Genomic DNA, 22092 nt, shown 5'->3' with positions numbered 1-22092 from the left:
TTTTTGTTTCAATTTTACAGTGCTTTTCAATCAAATTGAAAGGCTGAAAACTACTTGTGATGAACAATTTCTGTGTTTGTTTTAGGGATAAGTGTATTGGAAGTCTAAAAACTTATTACGAAAGTGCAATCGAGTCTTGAAACTTGTAATTAAGTCTTGAAACTTGTCATGAAAGTGCAATTGAGTTTTAAAATTTTCAAAAAGTGCAATGGACGGAAGGACTTGTTTGGACTAAGTTGACAATTTTTAGGATTTAATTGCACTTTCCGAAAGTTTTTAGGACTCAATTGTATGACAAGTTTTAGGACTTTCAATGCATTTATAAACTATGAAACATTGACACTTTTTGAGGACCTCCGTGTTGTGTTGTGTTTGACACTCTCCTATATGCGATCGACACATGCTCAAGCCTCAGGATACGCCGGCGATAAGCGAGTCCAGCATATCGACATGTTATTAGAGGTGTCAAATAGGTGGGTCGGACCGGTTTGGGTCGGGTCGAATATGGTCAAACTCATATTGACCTATATTTATGTAATGAAAATTCAATGACTTATACCCGACCCGATCTACATTCGACCCATACCCGATTCGACCCATACCCGATCCAACCCATATTGACACTGCTCGCCCTTCTCTGCCGCCACCGCCGCCTGCCGCCGCCGCCACCGCCGCCTGCTCCCCACCGCGTGAGACCATGAATTCTGGATCGCACGACGTGCTCAATGCAGTGTGGCCATTGTTGAAGCACCTCACCATAGCGTTGATCGGTCTCCTCCTCACTCACCTGAGATTCAAAATCGCCCCGAAGTCCACTTTTCGGGCAGCGGCCAGCATATCAGAGCGACCGCGAGCTCCAGGACGCACCCGATGGCGATGCTGACCACAATGTTAACGGGAATGAACCACCAAAGGACGATGCTCTTGTACGAAGTGCAGGGGCCGAGGTGGGTGAAGATCAAACAGGGCAAGAACAGAGCGAACACGGGCAACCTTCCTCTCGCCGTTCTTTTCGTCGGTGTGCCACAATGTGGAGAACCCGTTCGGTCCGGAATGCTACAGCCCTGCCGTGGCCTACGTCTCGTTCTCGCAGTGGGTGTCGGTCTTGTTGGTCTACACTCTCGTGTACCACATGATGGAGCCACCGCTGGAGTTATACGAGGTCGTCGATAAGTCGAGATCCAGGAAATAACTGAAGAAGATTTGGATAGACCGTCAATCAATGGGGACGCGCTCGCGAGCAATCTAAGCAGGCCGCTCCTAGTCGAAGCCGAATGGCCTGGAATTGAAGATAAAGAGATCGAGCATTGCAAGGCTGTTCAATAGCATATCGGGCTTTTCGCACACTGCACTTCCGGGACCCGATACATCGGAAGTCGGTGAGGTGCTTAGCTGAGCCGAAGGTGATCAGGAAGATCGGAATTGTCGCCGAGAAGACCCTGATTCACCACATCCTTCAACCCGCAATCATGGCACCTATCTTAGCTATATTTGTAGAGATGATTCCTATACTCAAGGACTCATGCTTCGGAGAGGACGCGGGGCTTGGCTTCCTCAGACAGTTTGGACATCATGGCGGGTGCGATGGTGCCCACGGCGATGCTCGTCCCTCGGGGGAATGCTCGCCAAGGGCCCCAACGAGTCGAGGCTTGGCCTCTACACCATGATTGGGATCGTGGTGGCCCGACTACTAGTGCTTCACATTGGCAGGCGGTGGGCAGGCAACGGCGGCAGAGGGCGGGTGGTGGCAGATGAGCAGTGCCTGCAGGTGGCGGGCAGAGGCGGTGGATGGTGGTGGGGGGAGGTGGCGGTGAGCGGCGGGGGGCTTGAAAAGCTATAATTCATGAGCCAAAAATGTATTGAAAATGAGTTAAGTTGAAAACCCATTAAAACTCATATTTAAATAGGCTTTATAAGTTTAGACCCATATTTAATCTATTTTTAAATTTAATGAATTCACATATGATCCAAGTGTGTAAAAGTGATTTTTTTTTATCTATTATAAAAGTAAGTTAAAAAGTGAATTCCGACACGCACGTGATCAATTTTAAGCATTTTCAATGAATTAAGGGTCAAAATGTAAATTTATCAAAAATACATATACTCAAGTCACATATTCAGTCACCTTAAAATTAATATATCCAATCGGCCAAAAAAAAAAATCTAATCGTGAATTCCTTATAGAAGAAGAAAAAAAAAACTTCATATATGTATAATGATCTATATTTAATATACAACATATCAAAATTATCTATTTTTTAAGAAATAATATGTCGGCGCATTGTGTCGTGTTGTGTGACGCAGATCGTGTCGGTGCCACATAGCTTATCCATTTGTTTTCCTAGCGAGGATCTTGAGGCATTGGACCTAGTTAGGCCGACATCACAGGTCGATAAGCCCCGTGATGTTTTTGGGCCCTCTTGCTTTGCCTGTGGATGATTGGGCTGAGCCCGGATAGAAACTTAGGCCCCATCTCCGAGGTCGTGCGCTTCTTCTAGTCCCAACCCGAATGAGAGCCCTCCGATTCTTGGCAACACTCCGACCTTGTGCTCTTACTTTGGTTTTCTCCACAAGTTCCTTTGTTATGAAGAAATCATCTCAATTGACCTCGAAGCTTTCGCAGTTCATCTCCAAATCATGCTGCCGCGCGACCCGAACGACAGCTCCGGTGATTGTCCAAAACCCAACCGTTTTTATTTTGAAACACCTACTGGTCCTCACAATTTAGTACGATTGCATACATAGCCGGAATCATAACACTAGCTGAAAACTCAAACTATACCACCAAATTGAGGGTCCAAAGTTATGACAATTCACACTTGAAATGGACATGACCGAGTCAATGTTAACCATCTATTACAGAACATAGCGACTTTGCTTTGCCCTCGGCTTTAAGTATTCGAACACCCAAAAAAAAAAAAAAAAAAGCAAATGAAATGCAAAGGGGTGAAATCAAGAAGGACCTCTAATTTCACGAGGTGAATCATAAACGCCACAGTAGCTGCCGCTTCAGCTAATTGTCCACTCTTTCCAAGTGTGATTACCCTTAGACATTTTTGAGCGTTATCGAAAAAGGTTCGACCGGGTTTTGAAGCTGATTCCGAGATTAAAGTAGTCTTCGAAAAGTCGACAAAAATACAGACATGGAAGCTTGTCCAAAATGAAAATTGCTGTGCACAAAAGGCTTGATGAAGCAGCCGGCGATCCCTAAAAATTCTCATCGCTATGCAAACTCCATTTGGCGGGCATCCACTCCTTCCCTAGAGAAAATCGTGTTTTCTTGTGTTCTGTGCCTTGTGATCATCTGATTAAATGAATTTGTACATTGCCAAAGGCAAACTAGCCTCTACAAGCTATCTATAAATTTGTCAATCACAGGTTCTTCATTCCATGACTCTCTTGAGTCTTGATTTAGCTTTTCTTTTTCACACATTTGTTCTTACGCTTTTTTCGTTATTTGAATGATCCACAATAGCTATGGCATTTGGTTGGGTCCGAGGTGTTGCCGCGGTTCAACCTCACCGTGACATCAATTGACGAGGGTTTGATTCCAGGATTTGGTTGAGCTGCGCCAATATCCCGTGCCACGCAACTATCGTAGTTATTTGTTTGCCCTTGCAATATCAAGTTTATTTAATTCTTTAAGATGAAATTTACTACATATTTTTCCTCGTCGTCTTGCTTTAGTTTTCTTTTTCTATCAATTCTTTGTTCCTTCGACATTTTCTAAATGATTGACGATAGCTATGGCATTTAATTGGGTCCGCAGTGTTGTCGCGGTTCAACCTCACCAGGGTTTGGTTGTGCTGCGCCAATATCCCATGCCATGAAACCATCGAAGGTCTTTTGTTTATCCTTGTAATATCAAGTTTATTTAATTCTCTTAGGTGAAATTTAGGAGACATTGTTCCTCATTGTCTTGATTATTTATTTTTTCTCACTTCTTTGTTCCTCCGACATTCGACGATAGCTATGGCATTTAGTTAGGTCTGCAGTGTTGTCGCGGTTCAACCTCACCATGACATCAATTGACAAGCTAGGGTTTGGTTGTGCCACGCCAATATCCCATGCCATGAAACTGCAATAGCTTATTTGTTTATCCTTGTAATATCAAGTTTATTTAATTCTCTTAGGTGAAATCTATGACACATTGTTCCTCATTGTCTTGATTTATTTATTTTTTCTCACTTCTTTGTTCCTCTTGACATTTGACAATAGCTATGGCATTTACTTGAGTATGCGGTGTTGTCGCGGTTCAACCTCACCAAGACATCAATTGATGAGGGTTTGATTCCAAGGTTTGGTTGAGCCGTGCCACAAAATTGCCGTAGCTTATATGTTTACCCTTGTCATATCAAGTTTATTTGATTCTTTTAGGTGAAATTTACTACACATTGTTCCTCATCGTCTTGATTTGCCTTTTTTTTTTCTCAATTCTTTGTTCCTTCGACATTTTCTAAATGATCGATGATAGCTATGGCATTTAGTTGGGTTTGCGGTGTTGTCGCGGTTCAACCTCACCGTGATATCAATTGACAAGAGTTTGATTCCAGGGTTTGGTTGAGCCATGCCAATATCCCTTGCCACGAAATTGCCATAGCTTATTTGCTTATCCCTGTAATATCAAGTTTATTTACTACGCATTGTTCCTCATCGTCTTGATTTAGTTCCTTACTTCTTTGTTCTTGGACATTTTTTGAATTATCAACGATAGCTATGGCATTTAGTTGGGCTCGTGGTGTTGTCGCGGTTCAACCTCACCGTGACATCAATTGACGAGGATATGATTTTAGGGTTTGGTTGAGCCGTGCCAATATCCCGAGCCACGAAGTTGCCATAGTTTATTTGTTTATCCTTGTAATATCAAGTTTATTTAATTCTTTTAGGTGAAATATACTACACATTGTTCCTCATCGTCTTGATTTAGCTCCTCACTTCTTTTTTCCTTCAACATTTTCTGAATGATTGACGATAGCTATGGCATTTAGTTGGGTCTGCGGTGTTATTGTGGTTCAATCTCACCGTGACATCAATTGACAAGGGTTTGATTCCATGGTCTGGTTGAGCCGCGTCAATATCTTGTGCCACGAAATTGCCGTAGCTTATATGTTTAGTCTTGTAATATCAACTTTATTTAATTATCTAGGTGAAATTTACTAAACACTGGCATTTGGTTGGGTCCGCGGTGTTGTCACGGTTCAACCTCACCGTGACTTCAATTGACGAGGGTTTGATTCCAAGGTTTGGTTGAGCCGCGCCAATATCCCGAGCCCTGAAATTGCCATAGTTTGTTTATTTATCCTTGTAATGTCAAGTTTATGTGATTCTTTTTGGTGAAATTCACTACACATTGTTCCTCATCGTCTTGATTTAGTTTTTTGGCCCCACTTCTTTGTTCCTTCGACATTTTCTGAAGGATCGACAATAGCTACAACATTGATTTGGGTCTGCAGTATTGTTGCGGTTTAGCCTCACCATGACATCAATTGACGAGGGTTTGATTACAGGATTTGGTTGAGTCGCGCCAATATCTCATGCCGTAAAACTGCCATAGTTTATTTGTTTATCCTTGTAATATCAAGTTTATTTTATTCTTTTCGGTGAAATTTACTACACATCACTCCTTGTCGTCTTGATTTAGTTTTGTCTCACTTCTTTGTTCCTTCAACATTTTCGAAGTGATTGACTATATCTATGGCATTTGGTTGGGTTCGAGGTGTTGTGGACCGCTAGTGCACGTGGTACATATGCTCTTTATATACTTTTGGTATCTCTCCACCTATCAACTTAAGATTTTAATTGAAAAATATCATAACCTGGTTCTGTCCCAGTTTACTTTGCATGCGTGTCTCCCGGTTCGCCAAATTCCACGTATGGTTCTTTATTTGATCTGCGCACATGAGCGGGGATGTTTATGTGCTTTTAGGACTAAATCGGCAAAACTTCAAAAGGCTTAGAATTAAATTGACACAACTGAAATGTTTAAAGCTAAATTGATACCGTATAAAAGGCTTATGACTAAATTGGCATAATTGAAAGAATTAGAATTGAATTGACCGACGTACGATAGGTTTAGGACTTTTTAGACAATTATCCTCTTGTTTAACTAGATATGTTCACGTCAACTAACAAAGAACTACGGTTCTGCAAGTGAATCTCAACAGCCGATCTCGAAACAATTCCTACTTATTCAAAATCCGAATCATGGGTGTATATACCTAGACACGTTCGGGTGTTTTACTTGGTCATTAACGTAGAAATTAGGGAAAATCGCATAGAACCTTGAACTTGAGAGAGAAAGAGAGGGATGTCGATAAGGATCGGAAACGATGAGCCAAGGAATGAAACATGTGAAAAGAAAAAATAAACAAAAGGAGAGATATCTGAGAATACATTGAAATTGCCTTCCTTTTGCTCATGAATGGAGCTTTTCAAAAGCTAATCTTATGTCTCGAGAAAAACAACATCAAACGCTATCATTATCTACTAAGAAGAAATTTAAATCATGATGCTGGTGATAACTTCTTGAGAAAATCAGAGATAATCCTGCAAGTTAATAGCAACAAACTCCTTCAACAGCTATCATATTGACTCAGTAATCTCTATCCGTGAAGCTTTCTCACTCTATAACGAGTTCCATCCTTCGAAAAATTACCATTCAACACCGCCTTTCTTACTTCTCTCTCTGAAAAACCCTAATCACGCATCAGCAATGGCCTCCAAATCCCTCTTCCTCCTCCTTATCTCGCTCTCCTCCTGCGTCTCCATCGCCTTCTCGGGAAACCCAAGCCCGTCTCCTCCTGGCGGGAGCAACGGGACGTCGCTGCTCTGCATCCAGAAGCTGATGCCGTGCACGCCGTACCTGAAGCCGTCGCCCTCGGCGCCTCCGGCCTCATGCTGCATCCCGATGAAGGAGGTGGTGGCGAACGAGGCCCAGTGCCTCTGCCAGGTCTTCAACAACGCAGACATCCTCAAGAGCTTCAACGTCACCCAGGACGAGGCAATGGCGCTTGCCAAGGCGTGCGGCGCCAATGCCGACGTCTCCGAGTGCAAGACAGGCCAGTGATTGTTTTTTCTTCCTAGTCTTTTTACTGTGCCCTGAACTTAAAAATTGTCATAAGATTACTGGTAAGAATAAAAAGGGTTCATGTCCATTTGGTATACGAAAGTTTGTGTAGCTCATTATATATCGTTGGTGTCTTCTTTCTTTCTTTTTCTCCCTATAGATATATCACTATCATCCTCATATTGATAAATCGCGGTTGCACTAGTAATTATCTGGCACCGATGTCGTTGGGTGCCAAGTCTAGATCGAGATCTAAAACTGGAATACGCACACACGCGAATTGCTTCACATGTTGTGCAACTGGACTGTTTTCGTTTTGAATCAGACCTTTGATTAATCTTTTGTGGTCAATGATGACTAGAAATATGAACGTTGTATCTCGACATAATCGAACTTATACGCGAAACAAGTTTTCCCGGTCGAGGCCGTCCATATCCATTTATTTCGATCTCTTCACAGACTGAGTAATTAATCACAAACACAAGCAAAGATTTTCTGGCCTAGGTAATTACTTGTCTTTTCACCGGTTACAGGAGGAGCTCCATCAAGTTCGCCAGCAGCAACATCTCCATCCCATTCTCATGGTGAGTTTTTCAACTTCTTTTCCTGTGGAATATAAGTTTTCGACGACTTTCATATTTTACAGATCTTATTTAATTGTTAACTTGGGTTCTTCCGTTTTTTTTTTCCTTTGCAGGAGCTGCATCAAGCAACTCAAGTGGATCACCCGAGAGTGCTAAGGATGGTGCAAACGAAGTGACCCCTTACCTTTTCAGATTAGGAACATTAGTTGCAGTTTCCGCGATCTTCTTAATTTCAGGCATTGTAGGATTTGGGGATTAGGTTTATGTCTGGTTTTAATTCGGTGACTTTGGTAAAAACTCCATCTATCTTATCACTTTAGTGAGGTGCTTGAGGTCTCGACACACCTGTTTATCCGTCTTAGTTATCAACTTTTGCTGCTGCTTTGAGTTTTCAACTTCATTTTCCACATCACATTCATCAATGTATTGATCTCTTGATTCACTGCAAAACTACTTATGATTTTCCGATTCGTTCTTACCAGCCCAAATTGCACACGTTCCATAAAGAAGAAGAAGAAGACATTAACTCTTTAAAGAAGTTGGTATTTGATATAAGAACGAGACCGAAATCACTTCTTTAGCATACGCGTTTCGTACATTATTCTATTTCTTGAAATTCCCCGCAATTGGAATACCGACGTATAAGTTTAACAATACATATATTCATGTAGCATATTATCACACATTCAATCGTTATCTCGAATAATTGTCGAATCTATACAGCATTCTTAATTTCATTGTGTCCTAAATCGAAAACAATGTTTGTGTAAATGATTTGGTAAGATCTTTATCAAACATATTTCCTTATTATAAAAGAAAAATTCATGAGAAAATTATCCTTCTCCAACAAGATCTTGTCACCATGTAAATCTCTCTGCAACTTATGCGGTCCCTGTTACATAAATCTTCGCAGTAGCAGCAGATAACACAGCATAACAGGCCTTCCATACAAACTGCTGCTGCTGCTGCTTGAATCCAACACAGTAGAGAGAGAGAGAGACAGAGACAGAGAGAGAGCTTTTGTTGTTACCTCTTCTGTGACCATATTATGAATCTATGGGAGAGAGAGAGAGAATATGTAAATGTTTCCTCTGTTGTGACAGCTCATGCTGGATTCAATAAGGACCACCCTAGGTTTTGCAGGCTCAAAGCAAGTGCTATTGCCTCTCTTTGATTTTTATTTTTTTATTCTTGATTTTCTTTTTTTTATTCTCGTAGTAATTAGTGCTGAGGACCTTAGGCATGCAAGCAATTTTTCCTTTTAACAACCCCACTATTTTCATTGGTTCACGTGAGTCCCATCACTTCAATTTCAACGGTTATTATGGCAAGACTAGGACCACGTCATTTGTGACTTTAAGAGGCTGTGGTCGGTCGTCAAGATAGCTTTTGGAATAGAATATGATGAGGTTGAAATAAAGAACCCTAGACTGGTTATGTTCATATCTTGTCCAAGCAGCGGCGACCTACCTTGTGAAGTTACAATTTATTCTTGGATTGGTTATTGATATGTTGAGCTTATTCTGATTTTGTTCCCACTAAATTTTCCAAATGAAAACTTGACCTTAACAAGAACTTTAAATCCCAAGTTACAGGGAAAAGAAAATCCAGTTTTTACCAATAATGTAAGTACTTTATGCGAGTTTTGTTTCAGAACATTTATTTGCATGTTATATGGGTCACAATTCTTATATAATTGAAATTGTGTTCATTGGACATGAATTATCTGATTTCTTTGACACTATTTATACAGGTAGCTAGATGTGTCCAAAACTCACATTTGACGCAAACGAGGATTATGGAGTGAAAGTCATGTTAAGAGTACGATTGTTTTGTCAAAAGTTAATAATTTTAAAAATATTTTGCTTAATTTGATTTTTTGTATCGTTTACAAATATTAACTAATTAATGAAAGATATTTTTATTGCCTACAAAAATGTTCAAAAATAAATTATTGTTGCTAATGAAATTTTTTGGCTAATTATTTCAAGTGATACATATGATTAGTTTTAGAAAATTATTTTTCAAATCATTCATTTTGTGCAAAACAAACATAGCCTAAGTTTTGAGATAAATTATTGATATTTTCGATTTCAAATATTATCATACCTTACAATCAATGAAAAATTTATATTATTATTTTTTTCTTATCGACAGAGATTCGGAATCAAGTGGGAGAGTGGGAATCCCTGTGGTTGGATGGGACAATTCAATCGGCTAATTAGATAAGCGGACTCGAATCGTTAACATCTAAAACAAGGTGAACTGCCACTCAAAAAAACCCCTTAGCTTTGCCGCTCCATAATTTTACCTTGACCTAGTTAGAATTGGGGCCCAAACAAAGCAAATATCCAAATGTGTTCCTTTTAAAAAAGAAAAATCCTAAACCCGAAATCGCGGTCGTTGGCGGCCTCTTGAGTTGTAACTCGATGATTTGCTCTCTTTCTTCTTCGATTTTTCAGTCATATTCTTCTCTTCGTTATCGTTTAAGCAATGAGCACAAACTTCTAAAGTTCATAAAAAACACTAAAAAGGGTCTTTTCTTCATTTGTTAATTTTCTCGGTAAAATAACATTAACAGTTGAAAAAAGAAATAATCAGTATGTGACACGAAATTCGAAATCCAACCCGAATTGAACCGGACCGACCCAAAAATTTTCGTGTTGGATAATAACCTCGAGTTGGGTCAAAACAAACAAGCCCGATCTTTTTACTGTTTGGCTCCTCAGCTTTTGGCATGCTTGTTGAGACCTCTCCTCTCTCATGCATTTCCTTATAAATCTCGAAGCCATGTGAAAGGATCATATGTCATTGCCCCACTCTAGATTTGAGGCGATCTGCTATATCATGGCTGGATCACCAAGTACATCTTTTTAAATGAGGTTTCTTTAAAGCAAGGGCTTCAAGCCCCCTGGTTCCTCTAAGCTCGTCATAATATGCCCAAAAAAAAATTATTCAAGTTATTTTTTAAGTTAAAGAAAACTACTAGTCTGACGGTCTGACAAGATTGTCGTGTACACGATTTCCCAATTAATGAGTGTTTTATACATAACAAGCGATGATGGTACATAAGTTTACGGTTGAGATTGCATTGTCCCTGACAGTACTATCATGAAAGCATTTCCCTAAGTTAAACTGTATGCATAAACCCTCTAAAGTTCAAAGAGGCTAAGACATCGTTTTGGCTTTTCTTTTGTGAAAATGTTTCCTTGATAGTACTGTCGGGGATGGTACAATCTCAATCGTAAACTTATGCACCATCACCGCGTATTTTGTATAAAGCATTCATTGATTAGAAGATCGTATGGTCAGAAATAACTATCAATACTCTCAGACCGTCAAGCTAGTAGCTTCCTTTATTTTGTTATCTCCAATATATTTTTTCTTTCCTTTCCATACATAAGTCAATAAATAATTCTGTTATTTCCTTTTTGGTGATTGATGACTAGATAGAAAATGTCCATTTCTTTACATGATCACCGATAAATACCCAAGTAAGAACTCATGTCTTGTGATGAATAGTAAAATTCAGTTTTTTCTTTTTTCAAGCGAAATGCTAAAGGAATAATTAACTTTTGGCTCCTCAAATAAGATGAAACTTCATAGTAAAAAACTAATGATGTAGAAAATAACAAGTTGTAAAGCTTCATTAAAAGACTACTTTGCATAAGACCATCACTCAATTTGTTCATATTGAGAGTTAGGCAGCTTTTATTTTTTCGAAAGTAACCTTTCTCTCAAATAGAGCCGGACAACCACCATTTCTTTCTTCTTCTTCTTTTTAACTCAAACTTATCGACCACCATATACGAAAAAGAACTTTTACTACATTTTTTGGCCTTAATTACTACTTTAAACAGTATTTTTTGCCACATAAGTATCATGTTTTAAAAAGCCTTTCATTTCCCTAAATTATATAATTATAAGGTTGTAATTTGCATTGAAAGGACAACAACTATACCAAGTAATTTGAAATTGAGTGAACTATGTGTATTATAGGTCATATGAGTGTACTTATTTTTCCAGTATTTTTTCATAAACACATGCAATTGTCAATACAATCCTTATATGATAAGTGCGTCTTTTTATTTGGATAACGCCATCCTCGAATTCGATGTGCTCAATAAAACTAAATTAGACCATGGTTTAACCTTCTTAAAACAACTTACAGGTAAAAAAGTAATCTCCGAAGATCTCGATGTGGATGTACACATATACTCAAGATTTTACCGGTATTAATCTCGGGTTTATCTTCTAATTAGAATGTCAGCATGATCTCTTCTTTAAGCATTATTATCATCAAACAATACCAATAATTAATGCAGTTCGACTTAATTTTGACGATCGCAAATGGCGATTGATTTTATCGAGTTTCTCAATAGAAGACAAAGAAAAAGAAACCGCTAATGTCAGTTGGTGACCCTTTTATTGAAAAAGCCAGTGAATTATAACAACACCAATTCTTGTGATTGCAGATAATGAACAAACAAGAATGGTTTGGTCTTCATATACAAAATCAAGAAAAGAAACATGTTCACGTAATGTTCTCCGGCTAAGATGCTCTCACCCTTTTCTTCTTCTTTTCTCTTCTTTTTTTCAAATTTTTTTTCTCTTCTCTGTTTCTTGCAGAAACCTAATATTTACTCCTTTCATGACATGCAAAAATATGGTCCCCCTCTCATGTCTCTCCTCCCTTTTCCTTTTGAAGCTTAGCCCCCACAGTCACTGTGTCAATACTTTTCTAGAGAGAGAGAGAGAGAGTTAATTAATTCACTTACAGTTAACAGCGACAGTAGATATGGAAAAACTCCCAGTCTACCCTAACTTACCCTCTAGGCTGACCTTTCTGCGAACATGCATGGTGATATTGTTTTTCTGGCGTGACAATATTCAATATGCACCATTTTTGGGACCACGCCTTCATTGTTTTTTTCCCGATTCTTTGTTCTTGTTTAACTTATTCTCCGAGCTTTTCGCTCTCCCCCACTGTTCCGTCCGTCGAAAGGAAAGGAAAAGAATTCGAATTCAGGATAATGCCTCATCAAAACCTCACTTTTCGGGGAAAAAAAGAAGAAGTATAATCTCCTTCATTTTCCTCTGTATATATAGCCCTTTATCTTCTCACTTCTCTTTGTGGCCTCTAATGAACAATACCCCAAGAACAAAGAAGAAGAGTGGTCATCGTTGCCGCCGGCCGGCGCCATCAAGAGCGTTGTGACCTGTCCTTATCGCGCACCACTATCAGTTGAAGCTGCCAGCGTGATCTCAACTTCCCTGGTCTCGTAGGAAAGATCAGATCATGTGGCAGCTTCACCTGTTGCTGGGAGCTCGAGAAAACCCTAATTCCAGATTCTAGTCTCCGGTCATGCTGGCGTTCATCGAGAGGTACAAGAAGTTCCCGAATAACATAACTTGCAATCATCTAAACTAATTTGGGTCGCTGTAATTTTGTACTTGCAATTTTCTATTTGAGGAAATAATCAAGTGCGTTCAGTATCAATTTGTCCCCTTGTTTGTAGAGTCTTTTATTTCAGATTTTCTGGGTTGAATCATGCGTTCTTTTCTTCTGGGGGCTTTCTGGTGTAGGGCTTTAAGGCAAGAGCAGTAGTCAACTGTTTGGGTAAAATTCTAACTTTTGGTCTCAAGGCTCGATGAAGGGCCTGTACTGTGCGATTAATTTCAAGATCTGCACTTGTGCTTTGGTGATTGAGCCCTATCACTGTCTATGATTTCAGATTTTTTTATGTCTTCTTTGGTATAGGAGGGTTAGCTTTGAGTTAAACTGAAACTCTTCTCTATCGAGTAGGTCAAATGTAAAGGCAAAGAAGATGATAGATGCCACTTAATTATTGAAAGGAAATGGAGATGTCGGCTTAGCGAAGACCAATCAACGCTCAGGTACAGGGTTGAACATAATTAAGTAGCATTCATGCTTAAATGTCTGCAATCGAAAAATGCTCGAACATTATATTCGCAGCTAGCCCATCAACTTTGTTCAAGAGATTTGAGTAGGTCTGACAAAAGGGTTAACACTTCCAAGCTAGCATATACTTAAAGAACAAAAACTTTGATGCATTAGATTGATTAACCAAGTGAAATAACCGAATATGCAAATTATGTGTAACTAGAATTGTTTTTATATTCTTCATTTTCTTGAGTTTGATTTGGATCTGCTAGTCACCTGCAGAAAGTAGACATTTTGTCCTTGCCCCGTTTTGAAGCTGTGTACTCAGAATTTTCAAAAACTAACATCAAGTTAGATGCTCAGCCAGACTGGTCGGATCCTGCTTAAGTGGTTATGTTCAGCGCTTTCTGGTCACACTTGCTAGATGTTTGCTTTGATAACACTGATTTATCTTTTCGTGAAAGTTGGTGTCTGAACCTCGTAGAATGCGCGACTAAATTCATCAGGTCGCGGTAGTCCTCTTGTCTCCGAGGATGACTATGAGAAAGCTGCCTTTTGTTGTTACTGGAATCGATTGCCACCCTTTTCCTGCAATGTTCTTAACCAATTAAGCTAACTTTTCGAGGCTACTAGAGTATACTATTGATTAAATGAGATGGTGGTGAGAAATATGGAGACTGCACGGAATTGGAATTCACATAACATTCACCATAATGCCTGACAATTCACACTGAGTTCTATGAATAATAGGAGATTTGACTTCACTATTATTCTGACACTCACTTTAATCACGCATGGGAACTAGGTAGTTTCAAAGCCACACCCGCATGTGTTCTTGTCCCTAGACCTTTTGTTAGGTTTTATATTTAGTCATCATAGGATTATGAGGGTTCAAATGTCAGGGCGCCTCGCCTTTTGTTTTGCCCTTTTTTTCCAAAGCAGAGCATGCTACTGTCACGTACGTACATAGGGACAGGACAGGGAAACAACCAACAAGTACTGAAGAGGCACCACATTGAAGTTGCCGAAAGAAGATGAAAGAAGTGGGAGGTGAAAGAGATGGATCATGCATCCGCGTGCACGGGTGCCGGTTTTGAAGGGTGTTGACGAGCTGAGCACTCATCGGTATTTTGGGAAAAGACATTACATGGATTCATTTACATGGACTGATAGATCTTACCTTAATGTAGGAAATATATTTTGCCTTGTTATAGTAGAAAGTGGAGAAAATTACCAAAAAAATCATAAATCTGTTGTAATTGTGCCAATTCAATCCTAAATCTTTTTTTTTCTTTTGTCAATTCAATGCTAAACCTTTTGCATTTGTGCCATATCAGTCCATCCGACTAACTTTGGCTAGCCAACACCGACGTGGACGCCTCCGGAGTTGACATAGCAATTTTTATAAAAAAAAATTCATATTTTTTATTTTTTTATTTTTTCTTTTTTTTTCCTCCTACTTCCTCTAGATGCAAGTGCCAATGAGGACGAGATCAACCTTGCCCTCACCATTGCCGGGCGAGGGCAAGGTCGACCTCGCCGATCCGGTGACCAACTAGAGGAAGAAGGAGAAGAAAAAGAAAGGAAAGAAATAAATAATTAGATAAATAAATCTAAATTTTTTTAAAAAATCCACATCAGAGCCAGCCGGCGTTCATGGCAATGCCGTTCACCCAAAGTTGGTCGAACGGACTGAATTTGCACAAAAACAAATTGTTTAGGACTGGATTGATTTAAAAAAACGTTTAGTAAATAAGACGTAGTAGAGAGAGATTATGAATAAGGAAGGTGTGCTTTACCAACCTATGCAATGAAATGTTCTAAATATACAGATATAGCATAATAAAATCAGTGTAAATCTTAGTAACTTCATTATAAAAGTATATTCGATGAAATAATTGAGAATTGAGCGTATGACTTTCGGGGTATGACGTATCTCTATTCTCTACTACATTCACCGAAAGCAAACTCAAGGAGGACTTCAACCTTGCTAAAAAAAAATAGACGTTAGTACTATATAGCAAAATGGATAAAATTTTAATTTAAGTAGTTGCCATAGTTATCAACTAATCCCCATAAATATCCGTGCTTTTTCAAAATTTAACGTATTGTAAATCTCTCTCTTTTACTGGTAGAAAATACGGGACCATAGCCTAATGTTACATAGTTATACTTCGAGTTAAAGAGACGTCAATTTGGTTATCAAGTAACAACGTCCAGATTCCCTCCGGTTAATTAATCACTTCAAAAATCTTGTTAGAAACTCTGTAATATCCAGTTTTGTCAATCAGTTGGCACATACATTTCCTTTTCTATAAGCATGACTATCTAAGTTGGTGGCATTCTATGAAACATTTCGCCGTTTCAGGCGGTCGGACTATCTCTATCTTTCGATCATTGAAATTTCTTTCCTAAATCAAGTTGTGCTTTGAAACAATTATCTCTTTCCACGCATATGTGAAAAGAGAAAGACATTACCCTCTCTTGTTTCGGCAAACAATTTCTGAATAAAGTTAATGTTTTCAACTAGCTAGATAGATTTATTTTATCACTTGAACGAGAAAGAAGAATCAAGAGCTTCAAAAGACGATGATAAATAAATAACGTAAACAAGTAAATGCAGTAAATTTATAGTAAAATAGAAATACAAAAAATGGAGGAAAGGTGGGAACATTTTCAATTCCCAAAAAGTTCTGTCTATTAATAGAGGCTACCCATAATAATGAAGATATTACGAGCAAGGTGTCAAAAAAGTCGTAAACTTATTGCATTAGTGTTAATTCAGTCTTAAAATTTTTTTTGGTATCAATTCAATCATAAACCTTTTGCATTGGTGCCAATTATGTCCTAAATCTTTTTTTTAATGCCAATTCAGTCCTAAACATTTTGCATTTGTTCTAATTGAGTTAATCCAACAAATTTTGATCGGAAATAGTTGATGCATACATCGATTGTCCTATGTGGCACGACCGACGCCGACGTGAATATTTTTTTATATTATTTGAATCATGTCAGCCCCCATTAAAAAAAAAGTGCAAGACAAAAATAAAAAGAAGAAAAAAATTATTAAAAATTATTAAAATAATATTAAAGAGTCTACATTAGTTCCAACCGTGCCATGTAGGATACCAACATCCATGTCAACGATTTTCGGCCAAATTTTTTTCGATTGACTCAACCGGCACAAAAACGCAAAAGGTTTATAACCGAATTGGCATCAATGTAATATGTTTATGATTATTTTTACACTTTTTTCATATACAACACTCTATATTCCGCAACTCTAGAAACATAACGAAGCAATTCATCTTTGGCACAAATACAAAATGTTTAAAACTGAATTGACATCAATGCAATATGTTTATGATTTTTTTAACACTTTTTTTTTCAAATATAACACTGTGTATTCCACAACTCCAGAAACATAACGGAGCCATTCATCGTGTTGATAGAAACAATGACGACCGAAGGAATATTCACATGGTGGACTCAAAGATAGATAAATATTACATATTAGTAAATTGTAGGGTTTTGAGTTTTATTAAGGTTTGATGTTGGGTCAAGCATCTATTTTCCCCTTCTCACATATGTCCAGGATTTAAACCCTAAATCAGCTTCTAAACATCAATTCACATCTCATGTGAACATTACATGATACCGAGCACTTCCACATTAGTCGGGACAAGACAAGACCAGCTCAAAACTGTTACGAATTGACGTGTTCTCACTCATTTTCAACGAGTAGGATTTCACGATAATCGAAGGAATATGGTTAATTGTGCCTCATGCGTTGTAGCGATGAGATAAATTGAAAACGGATGGAAGGAGTTATTACGGGTAGACTTTTGGTGAATTCATTTTGATGTCTAGCTGTAAGTAGCTGGACGCCTTGACTGCATACTACTATTCAAAGTTACTGGCCCCCCTCGTCTTGCCTACAGGGAACATTTAGCTCTGGACCCTAGATAACGCACGCCACTTTGCACCGCCCTATCTAAAAGGGCCCAATACCGGGAAAAAAAAAAAAAACCTCCAAACTTTAACATATGTCCTAATTAATATCTAAAACTTTAATTTTTATTTGTATCCCAAATCTACCGGCATAATATCCTAAAACACCTCAAACTTTAGCATTTGCCCAATTATATCGATTTTTTTTTATCTCATAAAAAATCTCATACGTTTACTTTTGTCCCAATTCTTCCACCATTACCTTTTCGCTCATAATTATCGTTAGTTAATCCTACGTAGCATTTTCACATCGTTAATAAATTATAACTCAACAAAATTGACATAAAAAAACCCCTAACTTCTCTTTTGTTGTCTACTTTCCCAACACATTGTCGGGAGATACGGAACCATTCAAGACGGCTCGTTTCGGATTCTCCCCGGCACTCAACAACCCAATGAATGGTTAGACATTGAGATCTGATTATTTAGACGAATAATCTCAAATCTCGTCGTTTGTGAAACCTATTATTTTCGAATTTCGAGCAATGTAGGATTAGCTAACGGTAATTATAGACGAAAGGGCGACGGTGGAAGAATTGAGACAAAAATAAAAGTTGTGGGTTTTTTACTAGACAGAAAAAAAAATTGGATATAATTAGGACAGATGTTAAAGTCAGGATTTTTTTAGTATTAGGCCGGTAGAAGAGACAAAAGTAAAAATTGGGGATTTTTTTATTAGACAAATTTTTTTTTTTGGATATAATTGAGATCAATGCTAAAGTTATAGTTTTTTTGGGTATTAGGCCTTTGATTAAGAGACGCTCATTTTTGGGTATTAGGCCGTTGATTAAGAGACGCTCATAAGCCAACGAACTTATAAATATGGTTTATCTTTTTTTAGCCTTTTATGGTGGGTCCTCATTTGAATGTTCTTGAATTTAAGTTTGGGAATCACCACCTTTGATAGGATTTATTACCCTAACAGCTATGTAGAACCCATGTTGAAATCGCGGGGAAAATGGCTTGGATTTTTGTATTCTATGAGCGACGTGGTAAATGGAATCGACCAATCATCATTCTTTTGGATTACTTAAAATCGACTGGTTTAAAGAACAACATTTGTGATGGAACGTAGGGAAGGCTTCCATGAATCCTACTTTCTTCAACAATTTTGGCATTGGAATTTATGTTAGGGCAATCGAGTTTAGAAGCGACACGATTGTGCACGAACCTTGCTTTACAGAATGAAGACATTTCATCATGAACTTTATCTGATTCACCAGAATTCTACATGCAAACTACTCTGGATTGGAGCCAGCTACATATGCCAAAAGCCTAAATTTTATGTGCTTCGTGGGGTTTTGCAGAGAACATTTCATGGGCTTCTAAGTAGCCTGGTCTCTGAACCGATGCCCCGGCTTATTCAACAAAAAAGAATCCCCATGAGTTATATATACTCCCTTGTCAATTTGGATGACATGATCTCCAGTCTTTTCCAGTGCCAAGTGTTTGTGTCCAAAACAACTAAAAGACACCCATATTATAGAAACTTGCAAGTGTATAGTTGGGTTTAAATAAGCAGTCTTCCCGGACATTCAATTCACTCGCCATACCCTTGTATATGTTCTGTGATATCATGATAGAATTATTGTGGAGGGCGTATAGATTCTTGAACTATCCCCACCAACCCCTCACCCATCCCCCTAAATTGCTCTAACAATGTCTGCTAGATATTACCAAGTCTTAATGGGTCATGCCATTCAAGAAAAGCGAGGGATTAATATAGCAAATATCAGATCCCATTCAACCAGCCTTTAGGACAGTCTCGGTCTTTATTAATTTTCTCGAATTTCAAATCTTCAAAAAGAAGAGATCGACTAGGGTCTCCAACTTTATCAAGAGAAAAATTCAAGTTAATATCATGAAAAACCCCAAACTAATATATTTATGAGACATTTACCCAAATTAATATTTTTACCAAAAAAACTTCAAATCCATACACTAGTGATAAATTTACTCCAAACTAATTTTTTGACTACTAAACCCCAGATTAATACACCCGTGACAATTTTTCCTCTATTAGTTTCCGTTAAATTATGTCAATACCATGAAGAACCCCAATCTAATACGCATTTGATAAACAGAGAGTAAAAATCTCAAACCGATACATTTGTCAATTGCCACGTGTTATGTAACTCCATAATTTGATAATAAAATTTAACAGACGTAAATTTATCATAGATCCTAAGGTCCTCATCACCGTATAGGGAATTGCATCAAGAAAGATAAAAATTCTGTCAATGAATTCTCCATCTCTAGGATTTTTGGTCCCAAAAAGATGTACTGCCGATTTTCACTCCTAAAAGAGCGTGCATTGCTTCCGCAGGGGAATATAGGTTATAGAACTGCCGCCGGATCTTTCCGGGCCACCGCTTACTAAAAGATCGAGAACTCTTACGAATAGAGAGAATTCCCATAGCACGACGTGTTCAAAGCAGGCATTACTCGTGCGCCAAATGAGGGGCAAAATTACTTCCTCCTCATACAACCACTGCCCTTATTCAAGTCATAGACTACATATATTACACATCTTGGATTTCTAACCTCAAGCCCTATCAAGCAAGAAATTCTTCGTCAGATTCGTTCAAGCCAACTCGACCTTAGGCAGAGGAGAGACAGCCGCTCAAACAAAGAGAGCTTTTAGGTCAAGCAGGCACAAGAGGCCATCAGCCAAGAAGCCAGTTTCGATCAAAGCTTAACACAGCTTTAGATCCTTGCCCATTCCTTGTAATGTACTCCAAACCTACTAATTTCGCAGATATCGCCAGAGTTACTGACTCCCAGCAACGGGGCCATCTAGGCCTTTCTTGATGTCATCCCATCCTCTCACCCATGGCTGCCCAGGTAATGCCCTTGTCTCGGGAACGGAGTGACTGTTGAGGTTGTTCGTGACTTTATCGTGCACTGCACGGAAAACCTGAAGAACGAAACCACGATAGTTAGAGAAGATGAGGTACCGAGACTACCTATTCGAATTGAAAGCAACTGACACTTGGAATGTTTGACCTCACCGGATTCATTTCCACAGCCTTTGGGGTTTGCTCCTGGTTAGTCAGCTACTTCCAGAGATCAGGGTTTTCCTGGTTATAGGAAATAAAAGATCAAGTCGCATACATGTCACATGAGCAACTTAATGCAACCTATAGTACTTGTCTACAAGATGCCTAGAGAGGCATCAGCAACATTTAACTACATAGATACTTTCCATCGCATTACCAACTCAAAAAAGGAAAGAAGACATAAATTAGAGTAAAGGAGTAGGGGTGACAATGTCAGACACAATAGACTTACACAATTCAAACCAGACGGGAAGTCAGCAGGTTTAGTCTATGCTAATTCTGTGCATGTCATAATCATAACAACCTGTTGACACGATTAGAACCAGGCTGAGTTTGGTTTAACCCAAATAACTCAACATCGACTTGTCCAACCTGTTCAAATAAATGGATCGTGTCCACTTGATTAATGACCAACCTACACTGACCAATTTTGCTAAAAGTAGTTGGACTTATCTATTATTTACTACTGATGGCTATATTATAAGGGATTGTCGCTATTAATCTTTATTATGCTATATTACAATCATAGTATACTTTTAGACTAATCATAGTAAAACTTGAGTATAACAAGCACACCAATTTTATGCACAAACATGACCTATTAACAGAAATTGACAACTCTAAATGTGAAACACAGAAATTTTAGTGCTTCCAGCTCAGCACAAGAAGTCATTGAGCAAGCAAAATTAATGGACTAAAGGATCGTTATTTGGTCTTTTCCTGCATTACAAGCTGGTTTGATAAGTGCTAACAATCTAAATAAAGTAATTCCCACTCTGAGACAGAAGGAAACCCTATGTCAGCCGGACAATAAATTTTGCATAAAGGATTGAATGAGCATTAGTAAAAAGAGAAAAAACAGTCTCCTTAACCATGGTCCAAATGGTGATTATTGATTCTGCAGCATCGTAACTGCTACTATCAATGAGCTATATTACCTCCTGCCACAAGGAACATGCTACATGAGGAACTCATTCCTTTTTCAAATCAGGGGATTGGACAAAAAGCAAAAGATGAAGAAATAATCATCTCAGGCTTGAGGGTCCTTATCCACCCCAGATGTTGCACGAAACTTATTGCAGCAACAAATTATTTTTTGGCACACAGAACTCTACTCTTTGCAGGCCATTATATCTTATGTCCTTCTGCAGAGTAGAGACTGAGGATCCGAGACATTGTCATTCACTTCCATGCGAAGAAAAAGAAAGTTGATTATTCTTTCATAATCCTTCACAATCCCTAACTTTTCTTTCTGAAATATGAAGCTATGTGTTGTTTGACAATTCCTTGCGCCATGCAGTCTCCAAGGTAAGCCTCTCTCTCATCGTTCGCAATCCCCCCCCTCTCTCTCTTCTTCAACAGTCAGTGTTGCCTGATATTTTCTTACTTTCAAATTATTGTCTCTTTGACTACGAAAATAGGGAGAAATTGAATGATGGATCTCAGATCTCAGTAAAAATAAGTAAA

The 22092-nt window shown here is 38.5% G+C and overlaps 2 protein-coding genes, 1 long non-coding RNA gene and 2 pseudogenes across 3 annotated transcripts in view; 3 read left to right on the top strand and 2 right to left on the bottom strand.

The window, feature by feature from the left end:
• Positions 1-870: 870 nt before the first annotated feature.
• On the top strand, positions 871-1840 carry LOC115748755 (annotated as a pseudogene).
• Positions 1841-6646: 4806 nt separating this feature from the next.
• On the top strand, positions 6647-8089 carry LOC115748754 (non-specific lipid transfer protein GPI-anchored 3-like). The gene is made up of 3 exons (XM_030685370.2): positions 6647-7058; positions 7600-7650; positions 7764-8089. Exons 1-3 carry the CDS (start codon positions 6713-6715, stop codon positions 7907-7909), a joined length of 543 nt encoding a protein of 180 aa, XP_030541230.1. The 5' UTR covers positions 6647-6712; the 3' UTR covers positions 7910-8089.
• A 4608-nt stretch (positions 8090-12697) lies between these two features.
• The window catches only part of LOC115748708, an 11160-nt gene continuing 1765 nt past the window's right edge, over positions 12698-22092 (top strand). The window contains exons 1-3 of the long non-coding RNA XR_004016247.2: positions 12698-13035; positions 13412-14680; positions 21111-21115. This is a non-coding gene — a long non-coding RNA (uncharacterized LOC115748708). The remainder of the gene's footprint in view (positions 13036-13411; positions 14681-21110; positions 21116-22092) is intronic.
• Positions 20285-22092, bottom strand: part of LOC115748707 — a 3381-nt pseudogene continuing 1573 nt past the window's right edge.
• The window catches only part of LOC115748698 (protein argonaute 10), a 22163-nt gene continuing 21945 nt past the window's right edge, over positions 21875-22092 (bottom strand). Inside the window, exon 22 of the transcript XR_007197763.1 lies at positions 21875-21978. The gene's annotated coding sequence lies outside the window, so the exon portion shown is untranslated. The remainder of the gene's footprint in view (positions 21979-22092) is intronic.

This window comes from Rhodamnia argentea, chromosome 1, assembly GCF_020921035.1.
Source record: "Rhodamnia argentea isolate NSW1041297 chromosome 1, ASM2092103v1, whole genome shotgun sequence".
In the NCBI taxonomy this organism is placed as follows: Eukaryota; Viridiplantae; Streptophyta; class Magnoliopsida; order Myrtales; family Myrtaceae; genus Rhodamnia; species Rhodamnia argentea.
This window is presented reverse-complemented; position numbering and strand designations above follow the sequence as displayed.

Bases quoted from the DNA above. Each gene is read 5' to 3' on its own strand.
- LOC115748754 (XM_030685370.2), top strand. From the start codon at position 6,713: ATGGCCTCCAAATCCCTCTTCCTCCTCCTTATCTCGCTCTCCTCCTGC. The intron at 7,059-7,599 runs GCCAGTGATTGT...CACCGGTTACAG, and splicing joins CGTCTCCGAGTGCAAGACAG to GAGGAGCTCCATCAAGTTCG. The intron at 7,651-7,763 runs GTGAGTTTTTCA...TTTCCTTTGCAG, and splicing joins ATCTCCATCCCATTCTCATG to GAGCTGCATCAAGCAACTCA.